This window comes from Epinephelus moara, chromosome 19 (assembly GCF_006386435.1).
Source record: "Epinephelus moara isolate mb chromosome 19, YSFRI_EMoa_1.0, whole genome shotgun sequence".
Lineage (NCBI taxonomy): Eukaryota > Metazoa > Chordata > Actinopteri > Perciformes > Serranidae > Epinephelus > Epinephelus moara.
Window position 1 is genome coordinate 30251108 of NC_065524.1, and position 18763 is coordinate 30269870.

Below are 18763 nucleotides of genomic sequence, written 5' to 3' on the forward strand. Positions count from 1 at the left end.
CCATTGCTTTTTTTAAAATTAACTAATTAATTTCAAGTCTGGCTTTTATGTGAACGCTACTTGTGATCTAAGGCGCCTGAGTATAGTGTGCACTTGATCTTCTAGAAACCTTAATCTGTCATTTATTATTAAAATTAACCAGTTTTAAAAAGACATCTGGCAAAATAACTCGTCTAGGTTAGAGTGGCTGCTGAAAAGAAAGTTCAACAACCTCTAAAGTCATTACAGCTCAAGGTATTTGGCATAGAGGTTGATCTTCAGTTTTTAGCCTCAGGTGCATAAAATCTGATGCAATCAGTTATTACAGGGTGTGGGAGAGATTATGAACCACATAATAAATCAGAACCAGTAACTGGGTGTGGTTAGTAGCTCTGGGTGTATGAGTGTATATGCAGTTGTAAGTGGTTGCTGGGGTCTATAAGGTGGTGTTGGGTTTCAGATTGGCATCTCGAGTTATTTCCAGAGCCGAGAGAAGCTAAAAGCGGGCAGAGAAGTAATTCGACAAGGAGAAAAAACGGCTGTATAAGTGTTTGTGGTTGGTAACGCCTGTCTGTATCCCACGATTTCTCATTTCTGCTCATCATACATAAAGTACGTTAATATTAAGCATCTTTTTTCAGTGGATTTAAAAAAGACAATCAAAAGGGGATCATGTTTCAAAAAGAACAGAAATAAAAATGACCATTATGACGTAGTACTTACCACATCTTAAAATGTAAAAAAGCAAAACTAAAATGATCAGGTACACAGAAATGAGGTTATTCTGATGAGAAAGAAATGCAAAAAATGCAACAAAAGCAAAGAGGTCGAATCACACAACCACACAAGTTATACCAGAGAAATGCGAGGGTTAATGTTCAAAGAAAATGCAAAAAAAAAAGGACGATGCAAGAAAGGAAAGGAAAGGAGATGCTAAGGGGAAAGAGATGGGATCTAGAGTAAAATACTGGCTGCTGGTTGGTTGGTTGGTTGGTTGGTTGGTTGGGAGGAAATAACTGAGGAGAACAAAAGCGTGAAGATGAATATTACGTCGATGAACATGGAAGTGCCAGTGAAAACTGAGGAGGATGTGGGGGTGTGGTTTCCATGCCGGGACTGATTTTTTTTACCTGCTTTTATGTTCACGTTTGGCAGCTTAAACCCTTTGCCGCCCTCCACGCTCTTCTTAGCGACCACCTCCTCTGGTTTGCCGACAGGGGAGTGGGTGAGGGGAGCTTGGGATGGAGGCTGCTGAATGTCGAGCTTCTCCAGCTCGGCTTTGCTCTTCTGGGGGGAGGCCTGGGTGAGGAGGCGGTAGGAGCTCTGACTTGGAGCCTCCTCTTCGACCTGGGGAGGTGGAGCTACTTTTGTTGCAGGTGGAGCAGAAACTGGAGCCACATCTTTCTGCCCAAAGCTTAGATCATCATCCATGGGGATCTCTGGGGGCTTGGAGGAGGCAAACTTGGAAGTATCCAGAGCCTCAAGAAACTCATCAATGACGCCTCTGGGTGGTCGCTCAATGAACTCAAACTCCTCAGAGGAGACTTCATGCTCGGAGACCTCCTCAGCTACCTCTGGTTCCTCCACCTCCATTTTCTGGTCCATCTTCTCAGTTTCCACCTGGAAGCTGGCGGGGTTCTTGGCCATTGCTTCTAGGACCGGGGACAGGGAGTCTGCTGTTGGCGACTCTGAATCTGAATCCTCAGCGGGGGTCTTTTTGCTCTGGAAGTCAAGGGGCTCAAACTTTTCGGTCATTTTGGGAGAATCGTGGCTTGAAAACCAATCTTTCTGCTCGATCTTGACTGGTTCCTCTTCTTTGACCTTGGTGGGGGTGGTTTCCTCTGCCTCTTTGACAAGATCGAAGGCGCCAAAGCTCTTGTCGTCTTCCACTTTTGCTTTGTCGGCCGCTCTCACTTCCATCTCCTCAGTCATCTCTTTCAGGAGTGACACTTTAGCATCAAAGGCAAACGGGTTGTTAGCTGACAGATTGATTGGAGGGTTGGGTGACTCCATCATCCTCCGTTCAAGGATGGGACTCTGCTCCTCCGGGCTTCCCTCTGAGGAGCCGGAGTCCAGTTTGTCGGGGTTGAGAGGGGAAGACTTCAGGATGTCTGGAAGCGATGGTGGCAAAGCAGAATCCTCTTCTTCCTCTTCATCATCGTCTTTCAGACCAGATGAGAACTGATTCGCTGACTGCATGAGCGAGTCGGCCGCCATCTTGCCCGTCTCAAATGTTTTCCCCTCGTCTAAGAAAGATGGTGGGGTATCCTGGGATTCTCCAGTCTGGCCATACTGGACCAGATCGGGAGTGGGGGACTCTGACATTTTTGAGGCCCTGCTGTCGGACTTGGAGTCTCCAAAATGGGAGTAGCCACTGTCCGCCAATGGGGAATAGCCTTCAAATGGGTTATTATTCTTCTTCACCTCATACATCAGGTCATCGTCTTCATCAGACTGGTTGTCGTGCAGGTCTTGCTCATACCTGGAAGAGCTAAGGGGCGCTGTGTCCTTGGAGAAGGTATCCATGGAGACCTTGGAGTTGTCTTGAGATGATAGGAATGGTGAATCCCAATGCTCTGTTGGGTTAGAGGAGGCAAGGTGAGACTCAGGGACCTTCATCTGGGGGTTCACGGGGGAGGGGCCAGTGGAGGACCTGTCTGAGCTAATCATCTTCTCCTCAGGTGAAAAGGAAACTCCGCTGTCTTCACATGGGTTATGAGGCCCTGGGTCTTTCCCTAAACTCAGGTATGGACCAGCTAACGGATCTAGAAGGTCTTCCTTAATCTTACTACGGCCCGGTCCAGATTCACCCTCTTCACCCACCCAAGGCATGTCCTTGGAATGAGTAGTGGGGGGTTCAGTGGAGAAGGAGCCCAAGGATGCAGCGAATCCTGAAGTAGGGGGCTGGTTGGGACTCTCGGTCAGAGAGAGCTCCTCCAGAGAGTCGGGGGAGTGAAGAGGGGAGATAGGAGAGATGGGAGCAGGGGAATCACCCTTCTGCCCAAGTGCTTGAGTAGAAAGGGAGGAGGGAGAATGCAATACAGCACATATCAAAGACATACTCCATTCCTTACAGTGCCCACCACACCTGGGTAGAACAGTTACTATACACATTTAAAGGAAGATAAGACCAGACAAGTGCTGCTAAAAGGTTGGCTGGGGCTGGTAGACAGTTCACACACCACTTGGTAAATGACTGACCCGTTCTGGCTGATTTTTCTCTGAACTGTTAGGTTTACACTGTCAGCTAAAAAACTTAGAAAATGTTTTAAATCATGTGTACAATGAGTTTTACACGCTGGCCAGAATTATTCGTCTATTGATTGTTAATTGAAATTATGTTGATAATAACTGTTTTGAATCTACCTCAGATTTGTGAAATGTTAAAATGACACATTTTTTAAACCACGAAAAAAATCGTCTGGTTTTTTTTTTTTTTTTTTTTTTTTTTTTCCCAACTTTCACAATTTGACATTTATTGTGATAACTCTTGATGTGAAAATATCATTTTTAGCCATATCGCCCCACCCTACTGAGGTTTATCTAATTTAGGCTACTATCTGACTAAAATAATTGTGTTCATTTTTACCCCGATAAGTTAGTTCTCTGAAAGCAGTTTGAGGTTTGATTTGTTACTCCTGAATATGTTTTATTGTTTAATGCATGGTCTTATTTATAAATAAAAGGAGTAAAGTTGAAACAATGATCAGCATGCGTATGATTGGCCCAGTGCTGATCATGTAGTTAGGCTTTATGAGGTAGGGGTATGGGAACTCTCTCTGCATGCACTGGGGCAAAAGATTCATGGTCTCATTTTATGTGTTCCTTCATTGTTACTGGTGTTATTTGGTTTATTTGGTCAAAACTGAAGAAACCAGTGCAGGGTTTGCCTCAGACGATCATCTCCTGTGGTGGCAAGCCACCCAGATCTTGATGCATCTCACCTCATCTTCAGTTTAGTTAGTAGATGACCAACTAAACGAAGATCTCTGCATCTGCTCATGTTCCCTGATGATTTCATAAAAGTGAATTACTTTTATGATGTTAGTGGAGATGGTCTTTGTTTCAGCAGGAGAGGTGGCCCACCTCCACTATAAAACACTGAAGGAAACCCTGAAGTGGCTCTGGAAAAGTTTTTGATGGATAGAGTGTAAAGACTATACTCTCTTCGAAATATGTTTGATGTCCAGTTGTTGCTTGTCCTACTTGATGTTGCTAAAGTAATGTTGCCCCACCTTCAGTTCTTAGCGATCAAGAGGAAAATGTAAAAGCCAAACCTGCAAAATAAGACCCTATAAAGACAAAGAAATATCTTTTGAGTGTAGGCGCAACTCGAGTAGGGAAGGAAACTAATTTGTAGTCAACCCACAGCCTGAACAATCAGCTGTGTTTTTTAGAATCAAACAGGACAACAATATCTGGTTTCCAGTGTGGTTTGGGAGAGCAGACTACCTTCCACAGTCAGGATTTGGCAGCATTTGTCTGGTGGTCTGTATTTACCACCCTGGTTTGATGCATGGTGGTAAAATATGTTTTTGCCCCAGGTCTGGCGCCAATAAACCATGCCCAATCCATCTTACAGACACAAACTGTTAAGTGATGGTAGATAATGATTCCTCTCAAAGAACGTTCATTAAATATTGTTAGGTATAAAAATTAGTGTTTCTGTCAATCTCTGAGGAGAATCATTATTCCTACTATACTACTTGTGTAAGTTCATGTCAATCTATTCTACAACAACAATCACATGTGAGTCACAATGCAACACAAGCAAAGTCAGACATCCAGTTTAGTGTTTAAAGATACAAACCCACAAGCATCCTATGTAAATGCTATTATAGGCAACAAATATCTACGGCTTCTTACATGCAGAGGGTTATTTTTGCCACTTCAAATGACAAACGGAGGGGGAAAGAACTTAAGAAGTGGTGAAAGAAAATAAATGAGGACATGGGGAAACACAGCGAGCAGAGAGAACTTGCCTGTAGGGAATTGCATCAGAGGATGAGGCTGAGCTTTAGAAGGAGAAGGTACATCTGTGGAGGAAACAATAGAAAGCAGCAGAAAGTGAGTTTAGTCAGCCCAGAAGAGAAAGACCAGGGGAAGTGACAGATAGCATCTCCATTACAAAGGGATGGGGTTTGAGGTTTGTACAAAGTCTGAAGGCTGATTTAAAGTTGTGCGTAGACTCTACATCAGTGGTTCCCAACTGGTGGGTCGCAGGTCCATTCTGAATGGACCGCAACTGTGTCAACTTGTAAAAAAACACACTTTATTTTGAAGTACAGTGCATTACCGGCACAGAGCTTTCATTTTGAAGTGCTGTGTCCTGCTGTAGAGTCAGTGACAAGTGGACAGCTACTTAACAGAGACAGCAGACTAGCTTGACGACATGGCCAAACGCAAGTATGACTGTGAATATATTCAACTATTCAACAATTAATGACTAATTAATTAATGACTAAGGAGAAGTCAGGACTCCGTGGCTGAACCAGTTAAGAACCACTGCTCCACACAGAGTCTACGCTGTAGCCTACACCAGTATGAGCATTTATACTTGTGCGGTGGTGTGTCTACCACTCTGCAATTACACCTCTAAAACGCGAGTTGGCTCACACATAAAACAAAGTTTAATAAAGACAATATCAAACACAAGTACAAAATTTGGCTCCACTGTAAGACACAAGGTTCACAGACAAAATACTTGTCTTATACCAGACACGTTTTCCCCGCATATACAACATGCTAACATTATCAGAATGAGCCTATGGCTTACTTGCATAAATTACCCTTGCAGCTAGCAGAGCTCTGTCTGTGTTGCATTCAAGGACGCGCAAAAATGAATAGCAAACAAAAATAAGTCTGCATCACCAAGATTTGAAGTTACATTTCTGGGGAGGTGCACGTCAGGCTATGCTGTAGGTTACAGTGTAGGGTACGCATATAGCAGAGTGTGTGCCATACAAACGGCATCCACTCAATCTTGCCTAATGTGGAAACCACATCCCCAAACTAACATAATGGTACATGTCAGTAATTCTCAGCTGGGATGTCTTAATTACTGCTTCTGTGTGTAGTTAAGAAAAAAACAAAGGGGGACACATGAGTCCCTGCAGGATACTCTTCACCTAATTTTAAAATGGTCTCCATAAAACACTGGCTACATAACTAAGGCTGGGTATCAAACCTCAATACTTTTTAAAGAGCATAACATTCATAGGATGCTGAAAGAGATACTGTATGTTTACACTGCTAACTCAACAAGTTCTCTGTTGTATTTGAATATTTGTTAAAGGCTTTATCTGGCAGTGAGGGGAGGGCAGAACACAGTGAATGTCAGTGTCATAGCAGCACATGACAGTTTGCTGTGAAGAAAGATAAAGGAGGCTGAAAGCACACAAAAGAGGACAGCTGTCGTGATGAGACACAAGAATGGAAAGAATTTCCCTCTGATCAGGAGGAAGTGATTACGCTAAGTTGTTTGTAATCCTCAGATTTCACAGAAGTGAGCAACAGGAGGGCAACACGGGTGATTCATCTGCACACAAAACACATTACTGAACAGAAATGTAAGGAATACGATCCAAATACAGTGATATACTTTCAAAGCTTCAGTAGTTCTGTAATTAACACAGCACTTTTGACACGTCAACATGACTTCAGTGATTTGATCTGTGGTGCTGCCAAAGAAAGATAAGAAACTTCATTCTGTGCTCTGTGAGCTCAGCCAAAACACAGATGGCTTGTGAAAGCGAATTAAACTGAATCAAATTAAGGGAAACTGAAAACAGGAATGCTTTCTTTAACCAAATCAACAAAACTGCATGGGTCAAAGACACTCAAAAAAATCCAAGTAGTCCAAAGTGAAAGATTAAAAAAAGGCTAATGAATAAACTACGACTAATAATACTTCAACTTTATGTAATGGATGAAAACTGAAGCAAAATTCTTAAACTACACAGAACGTTTTCTTCCCAGACTTATGCGCAAACAGATTTTAGGAAATTATAGTCATATTTTCAACACAACCTGTTGCAGTTTGAGTGCCAGCTGGTGTAAAATCAAACAAAAATGATTATTAATAGTACAAAGGATACATGAAATTCTCAGTAGCTCATAAGCCTTGGAAAAATAACGTCAAATATCATGATATCAAGATAATCCAACATCCAGCGAGCTATCAATCCAAACCACAAAGAAAGGCCACCAAGAGATCACTTCAACAGTGCATTGTGCCCAGATTAAAGAGTCCTTAGCTCAGATCAAAAAGTCCTAAACTCCCATTTCTGAGCCCATTAAGTCAAAAGCAAAACAGAGCTAAGCTCTGTTACAAACATTCCCACCTGAGAAACCTTCAGTAAACCAGGTTTATATGAGAGTACTGGAGGTACCAGCAGTACATTATGGAGAACTGATGTCAGGTTGACAATGAGAAGTTTCAGATTACAACAACTGTAACACCCTTGTAATGGGTTAGACGTCTTCCCTCGAGAGTGCAGTAAGAGCCCACAGTATTGGTTTAATTCTGGTGGGCGGGGCTGAGACTACACAGGTGTAATGGCACCTCCATGTCATAACTCAGTCAAATATGAACACACAGATATGACACACATATTTTAGGTTCAGTGTGATTTCCGCTTTCAATGGATATCATTATATCCATGTCCATTATAAGTTAACATTATAAATCCACTCAGAAATCATACCAAAAAGAAAGATGCTTAAGTACTTCCTTGAAAATCTTCATGTTTTTTCAACATCACAGTGACAGTTGTCTGTGCATCCATGTGTAAACTGCAGGCACGAGCTGCCAATAGGTAATTCAGCATACTTTTATTGGTGCCAATTTGCTTAACTGTAACTGAATATAGGCCAAACCTTTGCCCTGAGTTGTAGCCTGCAGTGTAACTTACTGAATCCATGTCAACATTATAATTCCTGTTACATCCATGTTCGTGTCTTTAAAACACAAAGAGGTATTTAACTTTCCCAGAGGCTTAATCCTGTAAGTCACTGGGAAAATACAGGACAGGGAAAGGTGAGTGACATGAACTGGCGAAGTGCTCTTCAGCAAGGCACTAGACAGCTCTGAGTGCATTGAACAGCTCCTACTGTGAATATGAAGCAGGGCAACACTCAGATACACTCTTCAGGTTAGCAATATATGATCTAGTTTCATCATATTATGAGTGTGAAGGACAGAAATCAAGCTTTGACAATCAAAGTCAAAAATCTGCATGAATCATAAGCAACGGTGCATCTTAAGCTGATTATCAAATTTGTTTGTTTGAGTATTAGTTTTTCATACAAATTCATGTTGATTTTATAATCTGATAATCATTGGGCCAAACTGATTATTCATATCAGACCGTTTTGTTTGGTTACCTCTGCTGTCAATGTTTATGTTCCAGCCATGAAGAAGACCTGTAGGATTGAACCAATAAGACACATTTAACATTAACTACAGCAGTAGACGTTAGCTCATTCAGCCTGAGATTTAAGAGAAACATAGGATCCATATATGTTTTCCAGTATAGTTCAACATCTGATCTGAAGGTTGTAAACACCAACAGACTAAGTTTTAGACTGCATACAGTAGGACCTGGGCCATCCTGAGCAAATGTAACCAGATTAGTTAACATCACATGCCATCCTAAACATAGCTGGGAACAATGGACACTTCCCCGACTTGCAGACAGTTAAAACCTGCAGCTCAGGATTTTGACAGCTTGACCATATAAAATTAGTTGTTACTGTCACTTTTAACCAGCCAACTAAAACCTCAGACTCCTCAGGTAAATCTTAAACTTTGCCAGATATTTTTAGCTTGATTGAAGCTGCAGTTCACACGTTCTGATATTCAAATATCAGGTGAAATATGTAATGCCAGCCAACATTTACATGGGACAGGTATATAAATGATTTTGGGATTTTCTTGGACTGTCGTCTATATTAAAAAGGTGTTACAACGGTTGCCTGGTTCAAGGCTTCTGAGGAAGAAAGACGCTGCCTTCATTTACACACGAGGTCCAGCGCTACTTCACTGATTATTTCAGAGGATAAAAGGTTAGTTCCGTTTTCTCTGTCAAGTTTATAAATACAGTTTTTAGTTCTGATGCTTAAATGTTGCAGGATATTTGCTGCAGTGACATCACTCTTCTTACGGCATTACTCTTTGCAGAAAACCACTCACTTCTCCAGTCTGCAGAATCAATACCATGTAAATACCAGTTTAAAGGAGAATGGGAGATGACTCTGATTGGTTGAATTCATATTACACCCAGAATAACTATGGTTAATTAAGGGGTTAAATACAACCCCTTTGCCCTGTGCGCCTTACTATGTGCCAAGATTATGAACCGTTAACTAGCAAAGTGGAGTTGGACACACCCTAAATGCACTTGTGCCACGCACTTTAGACCACATGCTGTAAATCATTTAAACAGGGCCCTTCAATATCTTTTGGTTTTGGACTGTTGGTGAAAATACAGAGATTTCTTTTATTATTTCACTATTTTTCTGACATTTTATACAAACAATCATATTCACTATAGATTAATCTATGATATTGTTCTTGATTTTAATTGTTAGTCTAAGCGCTATAATATAATAAAATTTTATCACCAGGCCCTGTTCGACTGCAACAAAATCAGAATTTTCAGACAACCAAACAGCCATACAGTGGGAATCGAGCACACCTGGGCTATTTAACTATATCCTACAGGGGGCCACATTATCAGAGAGCAAAGGGACAATTCCCTGAGCTAGCTACATTTGTCATTATGTATGTACACTTGACACAAAGTACCACCACATTTACAAAACCTGTATTTTGCTATGCTGTAATTTACATTTTTACAACTTCTACTCACAACCTCTGTTGTGCTCTACTCTGTGTAAACAGCCTGCAGTTCAGTTGTAGTTTCACTGAATTTTTGTCACGTGAGTGTTGATCTCAGCTGAGTCATTCATGGCTTCACAGTTGTGCTGAGGAGTGCAGAATTAAAAAATTTTATAGTCTGGTTAGCACTAACATCTTATTTTTTGGCATTTTTTAAAATAAGACATGTAGAATAAAGTTATTTTCATGAAATATCACAATTTTAAAATTATTTTTGGTGACATTTACAAAAGCATTCATCACACATGATGCATTCCAGGGCCTTTGGAAATGAGAAAATCTGACAATAATTTTTGTTTTTACAGTTTCCGACTATGCTAAATGGTGTAATTTTGTCAATTTCTGAAAGAAAGCATGCCTTCCTAACCCACTGGCGGGTTGTGGGGTTCAGAGACAGTTAGGCCAAATGCACAGAAGTGCTCTCCTGGTTTGAAGGATTTACTGTCGCAAAATGTCTTGGTCTTCAGGTTTTAATTTTTATTTATTTCTAAACAGAACTGAAGAAATGGTCAGCTGGCCGGTCTGGCTTGATCAGCAGGCTGAAGTTGGCCCGTGGACCACCAGTTGAATAGGCCTGCTCCACACACTGAGGTATTTGTCTCCTCCTTGAGCTATAAGTATCTCTAGGAATGCTTTTACAGCTTGACACTGATACGACTTCAGGCCAGCTTCTCACCTGCTGCCATCTTGTAACATAAGGAACTCAATGTACGATTCTCTGCTTCCTGTCAGTTTAAAATACACAAGAGCCGAAAGTATGCAACATGACTCTTTCCATTATCTACAGAACAGTTGAACAAAGTTAACAGTTAACCAGAGCAGGTCACTTTGGTTTCTGCTAGTTAGTTTAATGACAGACAGAAAATCTGCAGTGACAATTGATTTCACAATCTCTGCTGCAGTCTCTCTACAAAACCTACAAAAACAGTTATGTAATTCTGCTAAAAAGCACATGTAATAAAGGCCCGCTATGATGTGGGGTCTGCGGTGTTTCTGTGATGTTCAGCAGTTTTGTGGAAAAAGAGCAAACAAAATCAAAACCTTGTGTTTTCTGATTCAGCTTTGTTCCATTAATTTAATCTGTTCCTGTCGGCAGAGGAAACAGAGTGAGAGGGAAACTGGCCTCCAGCTAAAACCAAACCACTCTGATCTGCATGCTGTCTGGACGTCCACCCTGTAATAACTTTTAAATGTTGCTGACCTGCTGACATGACCTGATAATAATCGGTTTTCTGCCATTATCAAAGCAGTGCTGAGTCTGATATGCATGTGCAATCTCAACCTCTGGCTTTCCTGTCACTGCTAATCAATAAATGGCAGAGGAGTTAGACAGGCAAAACCAGGCTAGCTGTTTCCCCCTGCGTCTTTATGCTAAGCTAGGCTAACCATAACCTGACTATAGCTCTGCACTGCATAGACACAGCATATGTCATCATCTGATTTCATCTAATTACAGACGTATTGATTTTAACTTACAGTACATGTCGATCAATGAGTAACTAGAAATGTCACAGATATAGTTCGAGGTCATTTAGAAACAGTCTCTCTGTTGCATTAGCAATTATTTTTACACCTCAAAATGTCCGGCTCACGGCATACCTGTGCTTTAATAACCTAATTTTAAGGGACCATTGTCAGAAATGTTTTGCAAATCCATTAGACCTTATTTTAACTCGCATATATCTCTTACGGCTTTAAAGTACTTTATCAACAACATGCTGATTTTAACCAAATGGTCACAGGCTAGCTGACTGTGACCCTCACAGAAAACGCCTGTACCATGTTTAAAGACAAACAGAGACACAAAACAACAAGTGCGTGTGTGAAGGTATGGAAGCACTAATATCTTAAACTGAATTACTGCAGCTGACCTTTTGCTAAGCCCCTTTGTGATGATCTATCACGCTGTCAGAGTCAGCATGGAGCCCACACTGTAACTAACTGCACTCCCTGAAGAAATATGACAACATTTTTTGGACAGAAGGGTCAACAGTCTGTTTGAAGGACATATCCAGGATGTCAAACTGACTCAGCAGCTACAACAGGTTAAAAAGACAAAGATAGTCAGAAGCTAAAGTCGAATTATAGGCTACAGATCACAGTGTAAAAGTGAACCACCACATCACTGCTGATCGCCACAGAAGACAATGAATATAAAGGGAAACTTTGCTGATAAAAGCTCCACTATGATTAGCCAGTCTACTTTTGAGGTGCAGGACTTAGCAAAGGGGTAATAATTTCAGGCACATTTGAGAGCTTTGTCTTTCTTTGATAAAAGGACTTATGAAAAAAATTATGTTTATTTTGTAGTCAAAAAAGTACCTTAGTATCAAAAATATTTGGGGCTGCCCAATGTGACGTCTTTAAATGTCTTGTTTTTGTTCAACAAAAAGTCCAAAAAATATTTTCTTTTCATTGATATGACAAAGAGGCATAAGTCATCACGTTTAAAAAGCTGGAAGCAGAGAGTATTTGGTATTTTTCAACTATTTTTGGTTAAAAATGACTGAACTCTAATTATCTCTGTCTATGAACTAATCATTTCAGCTTAAAACATTTTTAAACAACAAAAATAAAATCACAGAGAGCATCTTTAATTAATCTGGTGACAGTAAGAAGCAATTTCTACCTGACTAAAGCAACTTTTTGCTTTCTCAGAAGAGCATTAAGGCCCTAAAATCAGCATTAATGTGATGAATTGGCACAACACGGGTAAGTTTCATCAGCTGTAGAAATATCTATGCTTATCACAGCGATAAGAGGCGAGATTTAAAACAGATTAACATGTGGTTCTCATCATATTCAGGATTTTGACATACTTCTAGACTGAAAGCCAGCTGCTGTGTTAGCAGGGTAAAAACGACAGAGAGAAGCAGCCTGGTGTGGTTGCTTTGGGTGGAGGGGGTCTGACTCTAAAGCACTTAACCCCACTTATGTGCAGCCTTCACCAGGATACAGCGAAAACAACAACACTGGACAGCACACATTGAGCTTTAAGCCTCCGTGACTTGTGTGTCTGACATCTCCCCTTTCCATCTAATCCACCTGACCACATCACAAGCTCTTCACAAACACACACTGACGGATGTAGGTGACCCAAAAATAAGATGTAGGCCGGCAGTGATCATCGATTAACCAGGGTGTCAGTCACGCCGTCTGACAGGACCGAGGGCAGGGACGAAAACTCACTTCAAACACCTTTTTTTAGGGTGACGGCGTGAATCTGTGTGATGCAAAGTCACAGCGGGATTCATCCGATCAGACTTGTATTTGGAGAAGAGAAGATGGATTAAAGACGAGAAGAAGTGTGTGGGCTGATATCTGGCTGCAGAGTCCTTTTCATTTTCCTCACAGACAATGTTATATTGCTCATCTTTGACACTGAGGTTGAGGCATATTTCAAATAAATAATTAACGATGTATTATAGACATCGTTAATGTGGAAAAACTCGTTACTGGGGCTGGGTATCATCTAAGAAAAAAATCAATAAGTGCCAAAATTATTTTTACAGGGCCCTTAACTAATTATTATTTTCATTATCAACCTGCCAATCATTTTCTCCATTACCCGATTAATAATTTAATCTATAAAATGTCAGAAGGCAGTGAAAAAGCCCCATCGAAATATTCCACAGCACAAGCTGACATCCGCCATACAGTTCAAACCCTAAATCACTTGATTTATTTTAAAGTAAAACCAAGAAAAGAAGCCAATTCTCACATCTGAGAACCTAGAACCATCAAATGTTTGTCATTTTTGTTGGGAAATGACCTAAAAGAGTAATCAAATTTTTTTTAAACAGACTAATTGATTAATCAACTGAGTGTTACAGCTCTACCTTTTATGATACTTTACTTTCTTTAACAAAGAATTTTTGTCCAAATCCCTTTTTAAATGTAAAAAAGGAAGCCAAAGTTCTCACATTTTAAATGTTGCAGAAACAACAAAATAGGGATAAATAAAATACAGTGTTCACTACTAGTTTAACAGCTTTTGATTTTCTTTTCGATTAATCATTCAGTGCATAAAAGTCTTACAATCGTAAAAAAAAATGTCAGGTACTATAAACCCAAGTTGACATTTTCAAAGAGATTATTTTGTTTGTCCCAAAAATCTCCAACTGACTGTCACATGGGACAAAGAAAAGCAGCAAAGCCTCACAGGTGAGACTCTGGAGACAGGTAATGTTTGATATTTTTACTTGAAAAATTACCTTAACAATTATTCATCATCAAAATAGTTGCTTTTGCAGTGGCATGGTAGTCCAGTATGCATACCAAATAATGCCACTCTCTTCTGAAAGTTCCTGTCTGCCTCTTCTGTATATTGAATAAAGACAATAATGCTGAAAAGCATAGCTAAAAGGGGAGTTTATGACTCAGCACAGGGCCCCTTACATCTCATGTCAACACTTTTTGGTCACATTTAACTTGATATCCTCAGATTTAGCACATAATATGGAAAGACAATGAAAGGTAATATGTCATCATAAAAATGTCCAATTAACTCAACTCAGATATTTAAGAAGAGTTACTTTTAAAAAGGGAAAAGAAGTGTGTATTACAGTGATAACGGTTGATGGAGGAGAGGAAATGTGTTTAAAAATGAAATTAAGTCGATTAATTATCCTCAAAGTGTGGGGAAACATGAATGAATTCATGTCTATTGTTCAGACTTGTGACTGCGATGCGTTAACTGAAGCTCATAGTTTATCCACCTCCATCAGTGGGCCTTGCCAAGCAGCCCCACCCTGCCTCTCTGCTGCCTGCTTCCCATGCCTGGAAGAGGCAAGACAGGCCTGTTTACCTGCTATCTCCCACATCCCCATAAACAACAATAACAACAATAGCATCAGCTCGGTATACACATTTTCTGATATTAAATCACAAAAAAACGCCACTTGCAGAGCATTCAGACGTGTGACAGCAGCTTAAAGGGGACACAAGGAGGCTCACAGGCCTCACAGGCTACATTGTTTTCCAGATTTAGGGTGTTGGTTTGGGTGGAGATGGAGGGGGGTGGAATGACTGAAACCAGACCGACAACAGAGCAAAAAATACAACACTGATTCAAGGCGTTGAAGTTATTGTGGTAGTAATATAGAAAAGCTGGGGTAGCCGACAGGGAGTGGACGCAGAGCAGATTCCTTTGTTGTGACTAATCTCTGGGTTACAGCTTTGGTACACCGTGCTCTGCTAACCGCCGCGTGCTTCCATTATCGGACAGGTTCTTACCCCAATGTGCTGCTTTTTTACTTACTTCATTCATCCGACTTGATTTAAAAGTGACATGTCACATAGCCTCACATATAGTTTAATGCAAATCCCCGGATTTCAAATGAATCGTGTCATTAGGTTAAGTTAGCCTACTGGAGTCAACCTGACACCGGTGTGGAGAAGCCTTACATCATCGGGCGTGTTTGCCCTGCCTTTGAGCTTTATATTACAGGGAATGGATACCCGGGTATCTGATACCCTTGCAGCACTCTTATTTTCTTTGTTGTTTGTGCCTAAAGTGACAAATATCAACTAAAACGCCGTGTCCGATAATGGAACTTGGTGTTAGCCACCGCGGTCACGCAGCGGGTAGAGGCTCAGAGCAGATGGGCGCTGCTGAGTCTGACACAATAATGACAAATATAACGGTGGAATAAATAAAATACATCCCCCTAAAAAAATGTTTAATAAAAGCAGGGCTCTTGCTAGATTGAAGGAACGGGTTGTTAACACACAGTTGAAGGCTAAAATGGTGCAATATTGCCACCTCATCCAGGCAACAGTTCACATTATGCTTCCTGCCGTTTATTTGTCAAAACAGGTGGGCCGCATTCCGACAACACAGCAAAAACCGGGCTAACGTGTTAGCTTCATCACCGGGGAACTGTGCGAAAAACACCAAACATGACGTATATTAAAAAGGACACACACACGTTCAGTTAAAATAAATGTTTTCTCCATTTTACTGGACATCCAACTGTCAAACAGCAGGTTAGCTTAATGATGAATCCGCTCCCCTCAGGAGTAGCATCACTAGCTAACCGGCTAGCCTCACCGTGACGGTACACAAATGTTAACAAATCTGGATTAAATTACCACATTTTAAAATTATTCACTGCTGAATAAAAGTTGGTGAAATAGACAAATGTAACGCTTCACCCCCACTTATTAATCTCCATGTCGGCGTCTTGACGAGCACACAATGCTAACCTTGTTCAGATGCAACGTTAACGTTACAGAAAGATGGAAAACGACCGTTAAACCACCGTTTAACTAAATTTAACGCATAAATGAATTAAATGTTTTTGTTAGTCTGTTTAAATGACTAAAAGTTAGCCCTTATGTTCATTTAAAAGCAGTTTTCCCGTTCAGACACTCACAAGATGCTGGAGCCGGTGGTTCCTCTGTCACCGCAGGTTGCTCTGCTGTCTCTGCGGGGGCTGGGGCTGCTTTCCGGGGTTCAGCCGTTGGGAGGGCGTCGCTCGCCGGGGCAGGTTCGGGCTCGGGGGCTGCCTGTGGCTCCGGTACGATCTTCGTGCTCTCGGGCTCAGCTTTAGGGGCGACAACTTCAGGCTCCTCGGTGGTTAAAGAAGGGGTGTCAGGAACAAAAGAAAAGCTGGTGGAGTCGGGCTCCGGTTCGGGTTCTTTTACCTCTGGCACCGGTTCCGGTTCCGTTACGTGGACAGGCTCTGGTAACGTTACTGGCTCCTCTGGAAGCGCGAGGGAGTCGCCTGTGAAGCCGCGTGGCGCACTGTCTTCAGCTAAGTGGCGGTCCAAGGCGTCCTGAGCCCCGCCGACCAAGTCCACAATATCATCCATGCTGAAGAGGTCCGGTTTGGGCTTGTCCTGCTCGGAGTCCGGCTCGGGCTGGTAGTGGTGCACCTCGTCGCCGAACAGAGGAGTGGTGGAAGAGACGTGCTCGTTGTCTGCCATTTTTCTTTTTTCCCCAAACTGTCTTCTGAGGTGGAAAAAGTTTCAGGTCCGGCAATTTTCGGATAAGTTACCTCGTGTAACAAACTTCCACCCGGGGAAATGCTGTGAAACCACGCCGGTAACTTCCTCCGGTATGTCTGCTCCTGACACCGGATAAAGTTGGACAAGTGCGCCACACGACAGACGAGTCGGACCCGAGTCTGAGATGGACACTGTGAAGTTGAGAAGGAGAGGAAGGGAACTCCGCTGGCCAATTACCTGCGGTTTAACCCCTGAGTGACGTGACCTTCGGCCAATCAGAGCGCGTCAAAATAGGGGCGGACCCCGCCCAGCAGAGTGGAGGTGTAATGGGACACCTCCTCCACCAAACCACCACTAAAACTCAAGAGGAGCAGAAAGTTCACTCTGTTCTGACATAACTTCAGCTCCAGCAGGGCACTTATTACATAACTTTGACTTTTTATTTTTTACTCTAACTCCTCCGGCTACTGTCCAGCCAACACATGTCAGACAAAGACTAGCAGTACTGCAGGAAGTACCCTGAAGTTTAGCAATACCATTATTTAAAATGTGTCTAGTAAAGGTCATACTTCAAAAGTTTTATCACACAGCAAGTCTCATTACAAAGTTCACTGACTTTAAACTGCATTTAAGCATTGGTGAAAAGTAACTGATTACATTTACTCAAGTACTTTAGCCTACTTCAGCAGACTACAATTTTAAGGTACTTTTACTTTACTTGACTATTTTTATGCTACCTAGTAAGTAAAAGTAGAAATACCACACTGTAAAAATACTGTTTCTAGTAAAAGTTATGCACTCCAAATGTTTAAATTTTAAACTACATATAGATAAATGTAGCGGTGTAAAAGTACAATCCAAAATGTAGTGGAGTAGAAGTATAAAGTAGCATACAATGGAAATACTTGAGTCTCTTTTCTTATTTTAGACTCCTCCTGCTACTGTACAGCCCACACATGTCATACAAAGTCAAGCAGTACTGGAAGAAGTACTCAGAAGTTTTACTTTTGCACTAACATAAAGTAAACAATATTCCAGTCAAATTAAAAGTCATACTTCAAAAGTTTTATCAACACAAAAAGGCACACTTAAAGTATCAAGTTACTCACCAAGTCTCACTGCAAAGTTCACTGACTTAAACTGCATGTAAGCAACAGTGAAGTGTAACTAATTACATTTACTCAAGTACTTTGGCCTACTTAAGTAGCCTACAGTTTTAAGGTACTTTAACTTTACTTGAGTATTTTGTATGCTACTTATTGAGTACACTCCTGCAACTGTACAGGCCACACATGTCAAAAAAGACAAGCAGTACTGAAGGAAGTACTCAGAAATTTAGCAATACCTTTACTTAAGTAAAAGTAACCTGAAAATTATATTCTTTTTACACTCTTTCTGCTGCTGCACAGCCAACACAAGTCATACAAAGACAAGCAGTAATGGAGGAAGTACTCAGAAGTTTCCCTTTAGCAATACCATAATGTAAAAATACTTCACTTAAAGTCCTACTTAAGAGGTATTATCAACAAAATGAAGTTACTCATCACACAGCAAGTCTCGTTCCAAAATTCATTGATTTTTTTTTCTGCGTTTAGGCAGTGGTGCTAATGAAAAAGCATCAATACCACAGTGAAAAAATACTTTGTTACAAGTGTGTCTGTCTTGTACTTAAGTACAGCACTCAAATTAGTCTCTGTAGTTATTTCCACTACAGAACATGTGTTGCTGGTTTAACAAAAAAAAGGGGAAAGTCAACATTCAGTCAATCAATCAATCAATCAATCAATTTTATTTATAAAGCCCAATATCACAAATCACAATTTGCCTCACAGGGCTTTACAGCATACGACATCCCTCTGTCCTTTGGACCCTCACAGTGGATAAGGAAAAACTCCCCCCAAAAAAACCCCTTTAACGGGGGGAAAAAAACGT

The 18763-nt window shown here is 41.1% G+C and overlaps 1 protein-coding gene across 7 annotated transcripts in view; it reads right to left on the minus strand.

The window, feature by feature from the left end:
- The window catches only part of rtn4a (reticulon 4a), a 40055-nt gene extending 23020 nt beyond the window's left edge, over window positions 1-17035 (minus strand). Inside the window, exons 1-4 of one of the 7 annotated variants that reach the window (XM_050072104.1) lie at window positions 16258-17034; window positions 8365-8403; window positions 4962-5015; window positions 1110-2555 (exon numbers count right to left, since the gene is read on the minus strand). In XM_050072104.1, the coding sequence (XP_049928061.1) occupies window positions 1110-2555; window positions 4962-5015; window positions 8365-8403; window positions 16258-16810 (2092 nt within the window). In that variant the 5' untranslated portion in view covers window positions 16811-17034. Of the gene's footprint in view, window positions 1-1109; window positions 2988-4961; window positions 5016-8364; window positions 8404-16257 lie in introns of all 7 variants that reach the window. The other 6 variants (XM_050072103.1, XM_050072105.1, XM_050072106.1 and 3 more) reach the window with 6 other exon arrangements.
- Window positions 17036-18763: the final 1728 nt, after the last annotated feature.